The sequence below is a fragment of the Hypanus sabinus genome, chromosome 5 (genome assembly GCF_030144855.1).
Source record: "Hypanus sabinus isolate sHypSab1 chromosome 5, sHypSab1.hap1, whole genome shotgun sequence".
Taxonomy (NCBI): Eukaryota; Metazoa; Chordata; class Chondrichthyes; order Myliobatiformes; family Dasyatidae; genus Hypanus; species Hypanus sabinus.
In genome coordinates this window covers 134789183-134808544 of record NC_082710.1, presented here as the reverse complement: position 1 = coordinate 134808544, position 19362 = coordinate 134789183, and the positions used below count along the sequence as shown (strand labels likewise).

Sequence of the window (19362 nt, the reverse complement as noted above, 5' to 3'; positions counted from 1 at the left end):
TGCTCAGGATGCTCTCAATACAACCCCTGTAAAATGTGATGAGGATGGGGGGTGGGAGAGGGACTTTCTTCAGTCTTCACAGAAAGTAGAGATGCTGCTGGGCTTTCTTTGCTATGGAGATGGTGTTGAGGGACCAGGTGAGATTCTCCACCAGGCGAACACCAAGAAATTTGGTGCTGTTAACCATGTCTACCAAGGAGCTGTCGATGTTCAGGGGGATTGGTCGCTCTGTGCCCTCCTGAAGTCAACAACCATCTCTTTTGCTTTGTTCACATTCAGAGACAGTGGGCAGTGGGCCCAGGCCCAAGAGTTTAGCGAAGTGGTAGGACCCAGGTCCAAGAGTGAGGAACGAGCCAATGTTTTGCTGATTTAAGCCCTAGGCCAGATCAGAAAAGTCAGTGTCGGGGCCAGAGGCAAAAGATTGGCTTGTGTTCAGCTCGCAGCCCGGCAAGATTTCCTCATCTTTGCACTGAACAGAGGCTGTGGCCTGCAACGAATGGGCTCCTAGACTAGCTACAATGATGACTGGCTTCATGGCTGTGAACTCATTTTTGAGAACTTTAGTTCTGAGTATTATTTGCTTACTTTTATTGTTTGCATGATTTGTTCTTTTCCCCCCCCCCCCTCATTGGTTGTTTGAAGGTCTTCTTTTTTGATAGGTTCTATTGAGTTTCTGTTTTGTGACTGCCCTAAAGGAGATGAATCTCAACAAGGTTTTATATAGTGTGTGTGTGTTGGTTGTCTGTCATTTCTGACAATGACATAATCTGTGCAGGATGAAAAAGCCCTTGCACTCTCGCAGCCTCAAAGTTGTTGGTCCAATAGTATGCATATAGTATACATACTTTGATAGCGTGTAATTTGAACTTACAAGCTCAATTTAATTTCCACTCTTTTTTTTATTGATTGTATTAATTGTTGGCAACTTCAGGATCAACAAATAGCAAGATAAATAATGGGTAAGAGTGTTGCGCTAGAGAATTTATGTTTAATTAATATTGCCAGGATTTTAAGTAAATTGCATGATTTTCATTAACTGTTTTTAATTGTGCTCTTGTCTGTGAGTGAGTGTCCAAGTGCAGCTGCAGTTTAACATGTTTGCTTGGAATTGATACAGAAACCACAGTTTTAGGACTAAAGATGCAGCATAACTCAAGGTAGCCGAAGAGAACATAAGAATATGCATAAAATTTTTAAATTTTAAATATAATTACATTTCATGAGCAAAAATTTTACAATTCTGTGAAAAATTCTGCATGGCAGATCCTGAATGGAAATATAACATGCAAATATATTTAATCACCTATTTAATACTTTCAAAATTTCTTTTGTTATTACTTGAATTACTGCTGCAGACATCTAGAAGTGAAGATATATTTAATGAAATTTACTTCACTTTGCATGCAAATTTTTGTAACATTAGCACAATTCAATTTTAATTGCTGCATTTATGGGATGTTCAATTGGAGGTAGGGACAGAGATAAACAAAAGGCAACTCTGAAAGCCACTTTTATATTTGCTCTACAATGCGGCATGGTAGTGTAGTGGTTAGCACAATGCTCTACCTTTTAGGCGACATTAATTCCCGCCGCTGCCTGTAAGGAGTTTGCATGTCTGCCGTGTGACTGTGTGGGTTTCCTCTGGGTGCTTCCACAGTCCAGAGATCTGTTAGTTGGTCATTGTAAATTGTCTCGGGATTAAGTGGGGGTTAAATCAGGGACTGCTGGGCAACATGGCTCACGCTGCATCTCAATAAAATAAATAAATGAATCATCAAGTATAAATTCAGTCATTTGAAAGATTTTATATATTGTGTACATTTTCAATAACTGCTGTAACATTTACCTGTGTTATTAAAACACATGACTTGTACTGTATTTTGTAAAAATAAAAGTGCTCCAATTATTAGAAAAATTGAAACAAAATTTATGGATAGGTTGGGTACCTATGCAAAGATAATACTTAAAATATCTAACATGCACAAACTTTAACATTCTGATTAATTTGCTTAGGGACAAAACTACATGTTGATATACTGAAACTTTTGATAAAGTGCCATACCACTTAATAAAATAATTGAGAAATTGTAAATTATTGCATTAACAACGATCATTCCAGAATAGCACAAATCATTAGGTTTAATTTTAGAATTGCTTATTATCAGCAGATTGCGACAGCACTGTTTATAATTCTGAAGGGAAAGACACAATAAATCACTTTTCTTTGTAAATATACAACCATACTTGCATTCCAATTATGATTTAGCTGATGCCAAGTACAATAAAAATTCTCATAAAGGACGAGCTTCAGTATAATCTGTATTTGTACTGTCATGACATGCCTTGAATAGAAATATTTTTTAGCTTTTATAAGGCAAAAAAACTACACACACACACAGAGAATAATTACAGTATCAGAGTTATGGTCAAATGCAAATAAGCATTTTCAGACGAGTAATGGAAGTTTAAATGCATTGTATCAGTTTTAGTAACACCCTTGGCAAGAAGTTAGTGCTTGAAACACCATTCTTTTTTTTCAAAAACACAAATTCCCAAAAAAAAAAGCCATTGAATCAATACATTTAAACGGAATTTAACAAATTCATTGTAGTTGACAAATATTTGCATGTCAACAACAGATTACTCCACAGTTTACATAATTTAACCTGCTGTGATCATCTCTATCTTATAAAATCATGCTTTTGCCAACTTAGTACAATCTTTCATCACCATGACTTTGTGCGTGACCTAGCGTAGGCACCAAGTTGAGAGCTCCATCACAAAGATTATGTCAACCAGTCATATTCTCTGTAATCTAGGAAGGAAAAAAAAGCAAAAATTGAGTACAGGTTCTCAAGTGCAGTACTTTGACATTGCTTCATAGCCTATTTATTTTTGAAAATTGCAATACTATGCCAAATCTGATAGAGCTTAAGTTGACTACAATTTTACAGTGCTTTTTAATCAAGACAGACCAGATTGGTCAGTGATTGTTGCTCAGCAAGACTAAAGGTAAAACTGGAAAAAATGTTAATTCGAACACTGATACAGGGTGAATTTTAGGATGGATACGAAGTTCCCTCAGGTTGTACATATGATTTATATTAGGCAATTCGCAGACCTCCTCCTCAAACAACAGGCAAAACTTCACTCGCCCCATCATTCAAATACTCCCACAACCCATGGACTGACTTTCAAGGACTCTTTATCTCGTCTCAACATTTATTCCTTATTTATTATTAGTTCTCTCTTTTTGTATTTGCACAGTTTGTCTTCTGCACTTTGGCTGAACACCCAGGTTGAGAGGTCTTTCATTCATTCTGTTATGGCTATTATTCTATGGATTTGCTGAGTATGCCCACAAGAAAATGGATCTCAGGGTTGTATATGGTGACATGTACTTTGATAAAGAAATTTACTAATTCAATTCACTAAAAATGTTAAATGGCTCCTACAAACTTAAACAAAGTCCTTTTTATTGAGGTTTTTTCTAAATAAAGAGACTAATTTTCCCTTTTACCAAATTTTTACTGTGTAAGGATTTTCATTGATTAAAAGGTCCTTTTATATCCTGTACTGGCAATTAACTGATGCTCAGTACTCTACAGTGCAAACAATAAAATCACTATCATTCAAATTATGTCTGTGTTAGAATAAGTTTGGGTTTGGACCCGCAGAATCCTCATACAGACTTCATGCATGCCAGGAAAGCATACCCACTTACAGCAAAGCAGGACAGAATTAAGCAAAAGATCATTTATCCCAATGGGCATACCATAATACCCATAGGCTATACAAATCTTCACTACTGGTATAACCTTCCTGTATGTCCACCACAAGTTTCTTGGTTTAGCAATCTTGAAAAAGCCAATTTGCTTCACTTCCTTGCTTCATTCTGTAATTATTGTACTTAAGTACTTTCCAATTCCTTTTTAAAAGTTATACTAAATTGCCTTCACCCCACTCCATGCATTCCAGATATATACCATCATCTAAAAGTCTCAGTTCTCCTCTTCCTTTTCTGTTGAAAGAGTTTTCAGTTAGTTATTCTACTAAGCATCACCAGTTTTGAAGGCATCTACTGTATCTTCCAATCACAAGCAAGAGAAAATCTGCAGATGCTGGAAGTCGAAGCAACACACACAAGATGCTTTGTTAGGACACTGTGAAGACTGTACTTTTCTCCACAGATGCTGCCTGGCCTGCTGAGTTCCTCCAGCATTTTGTGTGTGTTTATTGTATCTTCCATCAACTTCTGTTCCAACAATTTTTGCATATGCAGTGACTGATACAAGTTTGCTGATTGTATTTTCCTTTTGAAATCTGACTTCTTTATTCTCTACTTCAAGTTTCCAAGTTTAAGTATTTGTCAACTTCTGTTGCACAACATTCTTGCTGCAGTCAACCACTGTTCAACTGAGGATCAGCTAACCAGAAAATTAGTTTCTGTTGATTCCTACTAAACTGCCACCTTACAAGTACATATCTCCATGTTCTGCAATATTTCATTACAAAGGTATATCCTACATATTTTTCTAATCCAATATCTCACCCTCTAAGCATAGGTTTCATTTTTAATCAAATCTATTTAATCTCTTCTTTGCACATAACAGCATCGCAGTAATTTTGCCCTCAGTCACTAAGACATTGTAATCCAAAGATATTATTTAACATAAAAAAGTCAGAATTTACACTTGTATAGAACACCACCTACATTTGTTAAAGTAGCCAATTCCTTTATTCATTAAACCAGTCACAAGATTTCTGCTGCTCCCCAGATTATTCCCTTTTATAGTATATTTGTGCAGATTCCATTGTGACAAACTGTAGGTTACTCTTGTGTAAAAGATTACTGAAGTCAATGGAATCCAACTTTAGGAGTGAAGCAGAATGCACACTGTCATATAGCTCTTTAGCGCTCTTAACTTTCTAAGCAATAGACCTGCACAAAGGATAAGGGTGCTCTAATAAGGTAGGAGAAATCCATCACAGGTATGTAGGCTCAAATAGCTTTCCCCTGCTATGAAATTAACCGTTTGTTTTATTGCACATAAATTTTGCTTACTTTAAGTGATTCAGTGGCCTTGCGCAGTTCCTTAATAACTGAGGCCAAGGCTTCAGGATTGATTCCCTGTTCACAAAGACGGACACAGATTGAGAGGGACTCCATGTCAAGACCAGTATTCAGCAATCTTGAAATTTCAAGGAGAACTGGAAGGAAAAAATAGTTAATTTTATTGCTTTGGGTAGAATTAAAAGACAATTGCTCAGGAGATCCAAAATGCATCATGTTATTATAATATGATATCAGTAACAACTTGCATATATAACATGGTCTCGTAATCATGCCGTTACCTTTATGTTTTAGTGTCAGGACTCTTGGGACAACACAATCACTTTAAAAATCCATAGCAACATTAATTAGAATTCAACTAACAGAAATATTAAGTATAACATTTCATGTCTAAAGTTTTGCAGACCATATCTGCAAGTAAAGGTGATATATACACTCAGCCAGTTTTAAATCAATGTGATGAAGTGACATGCCATGATTTTTGAAAGTTCCTAGAAAAAGAAGTTGAACTACTAATCTAAAATTGCTTGTACTTGCTCCTTAGAAAGTAATGCAAGACACAATTGATAGAAAAAAAAAATTAATGTATAATTTCTTTAAATGTACAGTGCTGTGGGATTTCCCCCCCACAAAAATCCTCAAATGATTACACCACAAGTATATCTTCAATAAACAGATTAGTTATCTCTTCAGGTCCATATACCAATTTCCTGAAATTGTTAATGTATATTCTTTCAATCAGGAATATAAAATAGATATTTAATGATGCAGTTTATAAACTGTAAGCATTTGAGCGAAAAGATCAAACACAGTTATCTCGCTCACCTGTAGAAAAGTTCATTTTTATCTCAGGAAATTGTAATTAAAATTGCACTTAATTTGTCATTTGACATCTTAAAGAGAAACATAACTATGGCACAATTAGGACAGTAATGCTAATATTTGAAGCACAAAGCATATTCTCCAATACAGCAGTTAATAATCTGGAGTGTATATATATATATATATATACACACACACAAATACACAATATATTTTGTTGCACTTTCAGTTTTAGCTTTAAAATTGTTTTAAAACTGAAATTAGAAGTGACATAATATATAATGTAAATTATAAGAATAAGACTTTATTTATCCCAGAGGAAATTATTGTTACAAGGTTTTTTAGTCGGAAGTATATACTTTAAAATACAAAATGTAATCATTGATGAGATACAAAACAATACAAAATACAGTATGCATTAAAAAGTAATATAGATGTGCAATGAAACCATATACTTAAGGAGGAGGAGTTGTAGTCATATAGCCGTAGGGAGAAAGGATCCCCTGTGGTGTGCAGTGGTGAACCTCAGTGGAATCAGTCTGTTACTAAAGGTGCTCCTCTGTTTGTCCACTACGTCATAGAGGGGTTGTGAGGGATTGTCCATAATGCTCCATAACTTCTGTAGATGCAGGCACCAGGAAATCCAGTTCCACTCCCAGAACAGAAGCAGCCTTCTTGACGAGCTTATTGATTTTCTTGGCACCAACTGCTCTCACCGTGCTGGCACAGCAGATTACAGCATAGAATAGAATGCTGGCTACAACCCAAACGTAGAACATCTGCAGCATAGTACTACTCACGTTGACTGGAGCCTCCTCGGGAAGTACAGTCGGCTCCATCCCTACTTGTACAGAGCCCCTGTATTTTCAGTCCTGTCCAGGTGAGCTCCCAGATATTTGTAATCCTGGCTATCTTCCACATCTGTTCCCTTGATGGAGATGGGGTTGCAGGGTGTTCTCACCTTCCTGAAGTCCACCACCTACTCCTTGGTCTTAGTGATGTTGAGCTGCAGGTGATTCAGCCCACACCACTCAACAAAGTTGTCCACCACTCTTCTGTACTCAGCCTCTTGACCTGGCTGATACAGCCCACAACTGCTGAATCGTCTGAAACCTTCTGCAGGTGGAGTATCTGGTGTCCGAGGTGTAGATGGTGAACAGGACAGCCCCCTGAGGTGTCCCTGTGCTGCTAACCACAGTACCTGATGCACAGCTCTGCAAACTCACATACTGTGGCTGTCTGGACAGGTAGTCTGTAATCCAGAACACTAGTGGAGCATCTACCTGCATCTCCATGAGCTTACTCCCCAGTAAAACAGGTCATATGCTGTTAAAAGCACTGGAGAAATCAAAGAACATGATTCTCACAATGCTGCCAATCTCATCTAGATGGGTGTAAGCCCGTTGAAGCAGGAAGACAATGGCATCATTGACTCCAGTATGTGATTAGTAAACAAACTGCATGGGGTTCAGTGATGGATTTAAGGTGGTCTGGAGGTCTGTCAGGACCAGTCTTTCTAATGATTTCATAACATCAGAATTAGAAGCAGGCTTATTATCACTGGCAGGTGACGTGAAATTGTTAACTTGGCAGCAGCAGTTCAATGCAATACATAATCTAGTAGAGAAAATAATAATAATAAATAAACAAGAAAATTATTAACATATATTGAATAGATTTAAAAAAAAACATGCAAAAACACAATCACTGTATATTTAAAAAAAAGTGAGGTAGTGTCCAAAGATTCACTGTCCATTTAGGAATCAGATGGCAGAGGGAAAAAACCTGTTCCTGGATCGTTGAGAATGTGCCTTCAGGCTTCTGTACCTCTTCCCTGATGGTAACAGTGAGAAAAGGGTATGCCCTGGGTGCTGGAGGTCCTTAATAATAGACATTGCCTTTCTGAGACACTGCTCCCTGAAGATGTCCTGGGTACTTTCTAGGCTAATACCCAAGATGGAGCTGACTAGATTTACAACCTTCTGCAGCTTCTTTCCATCCCTTGCAGTAGCCCCTCCATACCAGTCAGATGCAGCCTGTCAGAATGCTCTCCATGGTACAACTATAGAAGTTTTTGAGTGTATTTGTTGACATGCCAAATCTCGTCAAACTCCTAATAAAGTATAGCTGCTGCCATGCCTTCTTTATAACTACATCGATAAGTTGGGACCGGGTTAGATCCTCAAGGATCTAGACACCCAGGGATTTGAAGTAGAGCAGTGGGCTAAGCACACACCCTTGAAGTGCGCCAGCGAGGAAGAGATATTATCATCAATCTGCACAGATTGTGGTCTTCTGGTTAGGAAGTTGAGGATCTAATTGCAGAGGGAGGTACTGAGGCTCAGTTTTTGCAATTTCTCAATCAGTATTGTGGGATCCATGGTATTAAATGCTGAGCTATAGTCGATGAACAGCATCCTGACGTAGGTGTTTGTGTTGTCCAGATGGTCTAAAGCCATGTGAAGAGCCATTGAGATTGCGTCTGCCGTTGACCTATTGTGGCGATAGGCAAATTGCAATGGGTCCAGATCCTTGCTGAGGCAGGAGTTCAGCCTAGTCACGACCAAGCTCTCAAGCGATTTCATCACTGTCGATGTGAGTACTACCAGGGGATAGTCATTAAAGATTGCTTTATACTTGTGCGTATGGGCTACGCCGTAGCCCTGATTTTCACTTCTGTGTCGCTCTACGCCATAGCGAGCATGCGTTGGTGTGCGCCAAAACACTAGCTGGCGGTGGGGTTTCTATGCCACTGTGTTGAGTTTCTTCATGAGACATGGACGATTTTCTCATGTCGGCAGGTAGATTTGACGATTTGATTCATCTATTTTGCATTGGTGTACAGACATGGCGGAGAAGAAGCAACCAGAAATGTGATGTTACCAAGCGGACCAATCACAGCTGTTGTGGTCTGCATCGCTGCGATGCTTGAATTACTTTTTTGGGGAGATGCACATCACCCTACAGTGTAGGGTACGTGGTACCTATGGCATAGATGCGGCGCACAAGTATAAATCAGCCTTAAGGCAGTCCACATTATTCTTCATAGGCATCGGTATAATTGTTGACTTTTTGAAGTGGGAACTTCCACCCGCAGCAGTGAGAGGTTGAAAATGTCCTTGAATACTTCCGCTAGTTGGTTGGCACAGGTTTTCAGAGCCTTACCAGGTACTCCATCGAGACCTTCCAGCTTGCAAGGGTTCACTCTCTTTAAAGACAGTCTAACATCCACCTCTGTGACGGAGATCACAGAGTCATCATGTGCAGCAGGGATCTTCACAGCTGTCGTTGTATTCTCCCTTTCAAAGCAGGCAAAGAAAACATTGAATTCATCTGGTTAATGAAGCATCGCTGCCATTCGTGCAATTGGGTTTTGCTTTTTAGGAAGTAATGTCTTGCAGACCCTTCCAGAGTTGCCATGCATCCGATATTGCCTCTAACCTTGTTTGAAATTGTCTCTTCACCCTTGAAATAGCCCTCGGCAAATCATACCTGGTTTTCTGGTACAGGCCTGGGTTGCCAGACTTGAAGGCCACAGATCTAGCCTTCAGCAGACAACGTATCTTCCGGTTCATCCACGGCTTTTGGTTTGGAAATGTACGGCAAGTCTACAGGCGAGGTCAGTGTCACTGGGTGTGGAGGGACATGAGTTCCTGGGTACTGGAACTAGGCAGGATGTTTTCCACAGCACAGGTACCCTCTCCAGGCTCAGGCTCAGATTAAGGAGGTAGCACACACCTGGAATACCCTTGGGCTGATGCTGCCCGGACCCACAGCCTTGTCTGGGTGAAGTCTGCTGAGTTTCCTCCTTACCTGCTCAGCAGTGACAGTCCATGTGTCTTGGGCCATTGGCTCTCCAGTGTCCTCCTATCTCCATTTCTGAATGCCCTCTTCTTCCTGTACATTATGGCTTTGACGTCCAAAGGTTTATTGTTTGGGAAACAGCATACAGTCCTAGTTGGAACAGTATTATCCTCAAAGAAGTTGATGTACACTGTATTGCAATTCATCAGTCCTTCAATGTCCTCTCCATATGTACTACAGAACACATCCCAGTCAGTCTCTTCAAAGCAGCTTTATAGGGCCTCATTGGCCTCCTGTGACCATTTCCTAACAGACTTCTTGATCACAGGTTGCCACTGACCCAGAAGCTTACACAAGGACTTTAAAAGGCAGGACTTCTTTTCAGAGTGGTCATTTGAATCGGGAGCAAGTTACAGCTTGTGATTCAGCTGGGAGCTCAGAGAATTCGACCGTGTAGGCAGGATTTCAGCCTACCTGGTCAATACCTGTGGAGGAGGGGGAACTGCGCAGGAGCGAGTGACGTCAGCGTCGAGCGCGCACTTTAAAAGGCAGGACTTCTTTTCAGACCGGGCAGCGTCGAGCGGGCAGCAGAGTCCGTGGAAGCAGAGTCCTGGGCTTTGGCGTAAGGGGACTTCGGTAAGCTTGTGTGATTGCTCGCTGAGGGGAAGAAGGTAAGGTCACTAGGTGCTTTTTAGACTTATTCCATTAATCCAGTTCAGGTATGGGGGAGACAGTCAGAGCAGTGGTGTGCTCCGTATGCAGTATGTGGGAGGTCAGGGTCAACACAGTTGTCCCTGATGACCACACCTGCAAAAGGTGCGTCCAGCTGCAGCTCCTCTCAGACCGAGTTAGGGAGTTGGAGCAGGAGCTGGATGAACTACGGATCATTCGGGAGGTGGAGGCAGAGATAGATAGGAGTTATCAGGAGGTAGTCACACCAAAAAACCAAGAAGTAGGCAGATGGGTGACGGTCCAGAGGGGCAGGGGGAGCAGGCAGAGAGAGCAGAGCACCCCTGCGGCCATTCCCATTAACAATAAGTATACCATACTGGATACTGTTGATGGGGATGACCTATCAGGAATGAGTTGTAGTGGTCCTGCCTCTGGCACAGAGGTTGAACCCTCAACTAGAAAGGGGAGGAGGGAAGAGAAGAGAGCGATAGTTTTAGGGGACTCTATAGTTAGGGGGGCAGATAGGAGATTTTGTGGGGCAGATCGGGAGTCTCGGATGGTATGTTGCCTCCCTGGTGCCAGGGTCCGGGACATCTCAGATCGGGTGCAGGCTATTCTTGAGAGTGAGGGCATGAACCCAGATGTAGTGGTCCATGTAGGGACCAATGATGTAGGTATGGTGAGTGAGGGGGTCCTGCTTAGAGAGTTCAGGGAGTTAGGAGTGAAGCTGAAAGGCAGGACCTCCAGGGTGACAATCTCGGGATTGCTACCTGTGCCACGTGCGAGTGAGGCGAAGAATAGAATGATTATGCACATTAATACGAGGCTGAGAGCATGGTGCAGGAAGGAAGGGTTCAGGTTTTTGGTTAATTGGTCTTTGTTCCAGGGACATTGGGATCTGTTTCGAAGGGATAGTCTACATCTGAACCGGAGGGGTACTAACATTCTTGCAGGAGTATTTGCCAGTGCTGCTCGGGGGGGGGGTTTAAACTAGATGTGCAGGGGGCAGGGATCCAGATCCAGAGGGTTGGTCAGAAGGTGCATGGGGTTAAATGTATACAAGGTTTGGGTGATCTTGAGAAGGTCATCAAAATTCAGGGTGCAATTTGCCCGATGGAAGTTCAAAGAGCTGGGTTAGGTACAGTAGACAGTGTTTTAAGCAAAGAGAGGAGGAATGGGCTAAGGATCCTATACTTGAATGCGCGTAGTGTCAGAAATAAGACAGATGAGCTTGAAGCTCAGATGAAAATGGGGAACTATGATATTGTTGGGATAACGGAGACATGGCTGCAAGGGGATCAGGCCTGGGAATTGAGTGTACCAGGGTATACGTGCTATCGTAGAGACAGAAATATGGGAAGAGGGGGTGGGGTGGCCCTGTTGGTGAGGAATGAGATTCAGTCCTTAGCAAGAGGTGACTTGGGAACAGGGGAAGTAGAGTCTGTGGGGATTGAGCTGAGGAACAGTAAGGGTAAAAAGACCCTAATGGGTGTTGTGTACAGGCCACCAAACAGTAGCGTGGATATTGGGTACAAGTTGATTAGGGAGTTAACATTGGCATGTGCTAAAGGTAATGCAGTCGTTATGGGAGATTTCAACATGCAGGTGGACTGGGAGAATCAGGTAGGTGTTGGACCCCAGGATAGGGAGTTTGTGGAGTGTCTAAGGGATGTATTTTTGGAACAGCTTGTGCTTGAGCCAACCAGGAACGAGGCTATTTTGGACTTGGTGATGTGTAATGAACAGGAATTGATAAGTGATCTTGAAGTAAAGGAGCCATTAGGAAGTAATGATCATAACATGATAAGTTTTTATCTACAATTTGAGAGGGATAGGGGCAGATCAGAGGTGTCAGTGTTGCAATTAAATAAAGGAGACTACGGAGCCATGAGGGATGAGCTGGCCAAAGTTAAATGGGCGGATGCCCTGGCAGGAAAGACAGTGGATCAGCAGTGGCAGATATTCTTGGGCATAATACAAAAGATGCAAATGCAGTTCATTCCAATGAGAAGGAAGGATTCAAAGAGGGGGAAAGTGGTTGACAAAGGAAGTCAGAGATTGTATAGCATTAAAGAAAAAGAAGTATGACAGGGCTAAGGTGAGTGGGAATACAGATGATTGGGAAAGTTTTAAGGAACAGCAGATCTTAACTAAAAAAGCAATACGGAGAGAAAAAAATCAGGTATGAGCTCAGTCTAGCCAGGAATATAAAAGGGGATAGCAAAAGCTTTTTTAGCTATGTGAAGAGAAAGAAGATAGTTAAGAACAATGTTGGCCCCTTGAAGAATGAATTGGGAGAAATTGTTATGGGAAACAGGGAAATGGCAACAGAATTTAATGCATACTTTAGATCTGTCTTCACCAGGGAGGACACAAGCAATCTCCCAGATGTATGGATGGGCCAGGGTCATAAGATATCAGAGGAATTGAGACAGATTGACATTAGGAAAGAAACTGTGATGAGTAGACTGGTAGGACTGAAGGCTAATAAATCCCCGGGTCCAGATGGTCTGCATCCGAGGGTTCTAAAAGAGGTGGCTCAGGAAATTGCGGATGCATTGGTAATCATTTTCCAATGTTCCTTAGATTCAGGATCAGTTCCTGAAGATTGGAGAGTGGCTAATGTTGTCCCACTTTTCAAGAAGGGAGGGAAGGAGAAAATGGAGAACTATCACCTTGTTAGCCTAACGTCAGTCGTGGGGAAGATGCTTGAGTCCATTATTAAGGATGAAATAGTGGCACATCTAGGTCGCAGAAATAGGATTAGGCCGAGCCAGCATGGATTTACCAAGGGCAAATCATGCTTGACTAATCTGTTGGAGTTTTTTGAGGGTGTAACAAGGATGTTAGACGAGGGTAAGCCAGTAGATGTTGTGTACCTAGATTTTCAGAAGGCATTCGATAAGGTGCCACATAGGAGATTGGTGAGTAAAATCAGAGCTCATGGCATTGGGGGCAGGGTTTCAACATGGATAGAAAACTGGTTGGCAGATAGAAAGCAAAGGGTAGCAGTGAATGGGTGTTTCTCAGACTGGCTGGAGGTGACTAGTGGGGTACCACAGGGCTCTGTATTGGGACCACAGCTCTTTACGATTTATGTCAATGATTTAGATGAGGGCATTGAAAACTATATCAGCAAATTTGCTGACGATACTAAACTGGGTGGCAGTGTGACATGCGAAGAGGACGTTAGGAGAATACAGGGAGACTTGGATAGGCTGAGTGAGTGGGCAGATACTTGGCAGATGTCATTCAATGTGAATAAATGTGAAGTTATCCACTTTGGAAGCTGGAACAAGAGGGCAGAGTATTGTCTGAATGGTGTCTAGTTAGGTAAGGGAGAAATGCAAAGAGACCTAGGAGTCCTAGTTCACCAGTCAATGAAGGTGAATGAGCAAGTGCAACAGGCAGTGAAGAGGGCAAATGGAATGTTGGCTTTTGTTACAAGGGGAATTGAATACAAGAGCAAGGATGTTCTTTTGCATTTGTACAGGGCCCTGGTGAGACCACACCTGGAATATTGTGTACAGTTTTGGTCTCCAGGTTTAAGGAAGGACATTCTGGCAATTGAGGAAGTGCAGCGTAGATTCACTAGGTTGATTCCTGGGATGGCAGGGCTGTCTTACGCAGAGAGATTGGAGAGATTGGGCTTGTACACGCTGGAATTGAGGAGATTGAGAGGGGATCTGATTGAAACGTTTAAGATAATTAAAGGATTTGATAGGATTGAGGCAGGAAATATGTTCCAGATGTTGGGAGAGTCCAGTACCAGAGGGCATGGATTGGGAATAAGAGGTCAGTTATTTAAAACAGAGTTGAGGAAGAGCTTCTTCTCCCAGAGAGTTGTGGAGGTGTGGAATGCACTGCCTCGGAAGATGGTGGAGGCCAATTCTCTGGATGCTTTCAAGAAGGAGCTGGATAGATATCTGATGGATAGGGGAATCAAGGGATATGGGGACAAGGCAGGGACTGGGTATTGATAGTGAATGATCAGCCATGATCTCAGAATGGCGGTGCAGACTCGAGGGGCCGAATGGTCTACTTCTGCACCTATTGTCTATTGTCTATTGACTGAAGGAACACCAGGTTATGATCTGATCTGCCAAGTTATACACACACACACACACCACCCCCCCCCCCCCCCCCCATCCCTTGTCTCCCTTACTCTGAGGACAGGTTCCATAGATTGATGAGCTTCTTTCCGCATTTCTTTTAATAAAAATCACCTACCATTACATTTACTGCTGAAATACAATTCACATCCTTCAAATCCTCAGATTTTCACTGTATTCCTCCAATTCCAAAATACAAATCTCAATCTACAAAATACAAATGTCAGATCTCAATCATATTCGATCCCCAGGTCCTTTTAGGAGTTCCAAGAATAAGTGAAGAACTTTGATTTCATGATCATTTATTTTAAACTTTAAATGAAGATAGGGTAACATGATGAGAGATGAGAAATTAAAAGATTCAATATAAAAAGATACTGGAGAAGTATTTTTCACTGCTTCTCTGTGGCTTTCGGGAAGCAGTGGGAACCAGACCTGCTCGTAGCCATCCTTGGAGCAACAAGCTCCCTATCTTCAGCCAATGTGTATGAAAAAGTGGCTGTATTGTTTGGAATGGTGAATGCTAAGAAGTTAATCCTGCAAATGTGGAAAATGGACTCTGTGCCTATGTATGATGTGTGGCTGAGAGAACTGGCAAACACTTTACATTTGGAGAGACTGAGACTATGTGATGAGGACAGAGGGGACATCTTTGAAAGGATATGGGGCCCTGTATTGGGCTTTCTTACGGGGTGAGGTGAGGTCTGAGGTTTTTTGGTGTGGTGCACCTCTGCTGTGTATGTTTATTTTTTGTTTTTATATTTTTTTCTCTTTTGCTGCTCAATATTTAATTTGATTTTGCTATGGTAGTGGTTTTTGTGGATGTGCTGTATTTTTTTTCCGTTAGTTTTTTCCAAGTCTGTTCACATAAAACAATAAAATATATATTTTTTAAAAATAGCACTTTTGAAAAATCTATTACCTTTATACTCAAGATAACAGAAATTCCTTAGAGATAAACCAAGTAATAGGCTATACAATTAAAAAAATTATAAAATATGTATAATGTGCTAATACTTAGCCAATTAAAAAAATGAAAATATATAAACAAGAGAAATTCTGCAGATGCAGGAAATCCATGCATTGGCATTGGAGCTGTGCTTAGCCACACAGTTATAAGTGTAAAGCAAGTAGAGCGGGGGGAATAAACATACAGTCTTGTAGTGCACCTGTGCTGATGGAGATTGTGGAGATGTTTTTGCTAATCCAAACTAATGGGGGTCTTCAAGGAAGGAAATCGAGGCTCCAATTGTACAAGGAGGTATTGAGAACAAGGTCTAGAATCTTACTGATTAGTTTTGAGGGGGTGATAGTATTGAATGCTGTAAGGTAGTCAACAAAGGGAATGCTGATGTATGTCTCTTCGCTGCCCAGATGTTCCAGGGTTGAGCGAAGAGCCAATGAGATGGCATCTGCTGTGGACCTGTTGCTTCTCAGGCTACATCCACACTATACCGGTTGATTTTGCAAACGCCGGTTATGCGTTTTTATCAGTATCTCTGTCGACACTGAAACGGAGATTTCAGCGAATCTCCTCCTACTGCGCACGCGCAGGACATATCTACTGAAAACAAGCGACATGTTTGGTATTGAATCTCGTCATAAAAGTGCGCGTTTGTTCAGTTACAGACTAGAAAAACTTAAAATGATGGACAGCTGTTGGCGCTCACGCAAGAGAACTTAAAAGTAAAAAGGAAACAAATACTGGAGCGTATGGAGGCAACCGACCAGGAGTTCACGGGTTGTATGAACCGACTGACGACAAACATTGAAAAACTGACTAACTCTGTTGCATTAACAAAGCACCTTGTTAAATGTGTAAAACATGTCTGCATCAGTGTTATCTTGTATTTCCATACAATGTTACATTAGGCTGTTACGCATTTATCGTCAGAGAAATACTTGAATAAATAGGTAAACCACCTTCATACAAGCAAGGACAGAAAATAGGGCAAAGTGAGTATACTTATTTATTCAGTAAATTATGGGGCAAAGTATTTGGTAAGTAAATTTCTAACTCTTCTGGCGTCAGTTTCGTTGCCGTCTGTTCCAAAATTGTTAGGTTGCATTCAAGAAAACAATGAAATAGCACACTGCCGTCTGTTAGTGTTTTCAGAAGTCCACACTGATCTGCCCGAGCAGCATTTTAAAAAATACTCACCCTGGAAAGCGTTTCTGAAAAGCTCCAGTTTCGGGGGACGAAAACGCTGTTTCAGTGTGGACGGAGGGTAAAAACGAAGAGGAAAAGCTTCGGTTACGGATTTATCCGGCATAGTGTGGACGTAGCCTGAGGCAGGAGTTGATGTCAGCATCTCAAAACACTTTCATCACTGTGGATGTGTACGCATTTCGTCATTGGGGCAGGTTACCCCATTCCCCTTTGGCACCAGTATAATTGAATCCTGCTTTAAGCAGGTGTGACCTCAGACTGCCAAAGCAACAAGTTAATTATCTCAGTGAACGCTCCAGCCAGTTGAACAGCACAGGTCTTTAGAACCAGATAGCCAGGCACCCTCTCTGGGCTGGATGCTTTTCATGGGCTCACTCGCATGTCAGCCTCAGAGACTGAATCATCAGGGGCCCTGGGAGCTTGTGATGGTTCTTCCATGTTTTAACAGTCAAAGCAAGCATAGAAAGCAGTCAGCTCATCTGGAAGCAAAGCTCTGTTGTTACCAATGCTGCTTGATTTTACTTTATAAGTGAAAATGTTCAAGCCTTGCCACATCTCATTATGTCAAGTTCAGTCCAAAATTGCCATTTCACCCATGAGATGGCTTTCCAGAGAATGTACCTGGACCTCCTGTAACTTTTTTTGCTCGTCAGACCTGAATGCCTCTGCTCTGGCCCTCACAGTTCAGGGCTTTAGGTTGGGAAGATTCTGAATGATGTTGTGAAGACACAATCATCTACAATTGTTTTAATAGTCTGTGACAACCATGGTGTATTCATCCCACTGCCTCTCCCCTGCCTCTGGCAACCATCCCGTTGTTGTTTGAACCACCGTGACATTCTGTGGTCCACGTTCACATTGGCTATCTTTGAATTTTTAATACTTCTATAAAAGTAAGTGTCCCAGTTCTAATCAAGGACATTCATCTTTTCTTTACAGTAATGGATGAACTTATTAATGGATTAATGAATTTCATTTGTTGCATTTTCACAAAAGGAGCAACCACTTTAACTAACAATGCATATATTAGCATATTTCTTCAATTTTGTTCTTCAGAAACAATAAGTACAACAGCTTCAGCAAAACATAGCCCATCAGAAGCTTTGAAATTAGAGTCAGAGACAAAGCACTACAGCACAGAAACAGTCTTTCACCCCATCTTCAACCACCGGGCCGCAAACCATGTGCTACCAGGCCATGAGGAAACAATATGATTTGGCGATATGAAATTATATGAGTTAGCTGCATCTTTTCTCATTCCCTGCCACGGCCACTGTTGAACTTGAACCCATGCGTGGTCATCAGTTGCCTAAACGCAGTGATACCCTAGTGCCAGGGATCACTGGTTGACCTCGGGTAACCGGCTGTCTCATGCGGCCAGCAAGAAGTGCCATTGATACTGACTTGGAGCGCGGACATATGGGCGCCGTCTCTAAACCTGTTTAGCACACAGAATGTTCATGGGGAACCCGATGCTAAAATACTCGCAGTCGACCTAATTCAGGCTCAGGGTTTTGTGAGTAGCAGAGCAGCTACCTCGCTGCAATCTACTGAAAATCATCCCTCGAGCCAAACTTTTGTCAGCTGCTCTCTCCGGACTATGACCACCGTGGCCCCGGTACGGGGACCTCTGGCCCTTACCTTGTCCTCTCACTGGTGCCATGATTTTATATGTTCATTCGAGGAAAAAATGCGCTGTGTGTTTAATATCCAAACATTACCTAAAATGTTATGATGCTATTGATTTATAAGTGAGTTATAATTGACTTATCATTATATTCATGCAAGGAAAATATGCGCTGTATTTAATATTAAATTTGTTAGATAAATCCTTTAAGAAATGAAACTGAGTGTATTAGCCACATAAGTGACTTATAGTTGACTTATCATATATATTGCATGATTAACACCCCCACCCCCCCATCGGCCGGTACGCAAGAATATTGTCAATATTAAACCAGTCCGCCATGCAAAAAGGATTGGTGACCCCTGATCTAGTTCATGCCAGCCTGGCCTCCTACCCATTCCCAGCTACCTGCACACTAATTCTTTTAGCTTGGCTCTTCAATCGACGGTTCTGAACTAAATGAATAGCTAACAAAATTAAGCAAGTTATGCACGTGCATTGCACAATGGAATCCTCTTAAAGCCAGGCATCAAAACATTTGATCTCTCTCTGCTACTGGAGGGAGGTGGGGCAGAATGAACAGAATACAACTTGTATCAGATCCCTCCATTAAATATGTTATGATTTGTAACACAAGAATCAAGATTCCAGCAGCTGCAGTCTCTCATTCCTCCATGATTTGTAACATGACTTCCTTTCACCTATATGAGGTTACTAACCTGGAAGAAGAAGTGGAAGTAAGATTTTTTTAAAATTTGATTAATGTTTTTATTAGATGGTTGGTTAAAATGTACTAACATAATTTATTTCAACAGTAAAGAGACAACCCAGGCTGCCAAAAGACTAGGGCTTCTGGACCCATCAACCGAGTTATGAAGACAATCATGGATGCGAGGCTGACATATAACTGGGCCCACAGGGTTACAAGAGAGTAGTCTAGCCTCGGTGTTTACTAATAATCAAAGATCTCCCTTTTTTCGTTTATTTCGAGGCACTAGACAAGGCTATCCTCTTAGTCCAATATTATTTGATATTGCTTTAGAACCTTTGGCAATTGCTATCAGAGAATCACAGGATATTC

The 19362-nt window shown here is 41.4% G+C and overlaps 1 protein-coding gene across 1 annotated transcript in view; it reads right to left on the bottom strand.

Moving 5' to 3' along the window:
- Positions 1-1785: 1785 nt before the first annotated feature.
- Positions 1786-19362, bottom strand: part of mzt1 (mitotic spindle organizing protein 1) — a 31225-nt gene continuing 13648 nt past the window's right edge. Inside the window, exons 2-3 of the mRNA XM_059970452.1 lie at positions 5066-5211; positions 1786-2815 (exon numbers count right to left, since the gene is read on the bottom strand). Coding sequence (XP_059826435.1) covers positions 2792-2815; positions 5066-5211 — 170 coding nt within the window. The 3' untranslated portion in view covers positions 1786-2791. The remainder of the gene's footprint in view (positions 2816-5065; positions 5212-19362) is intronic.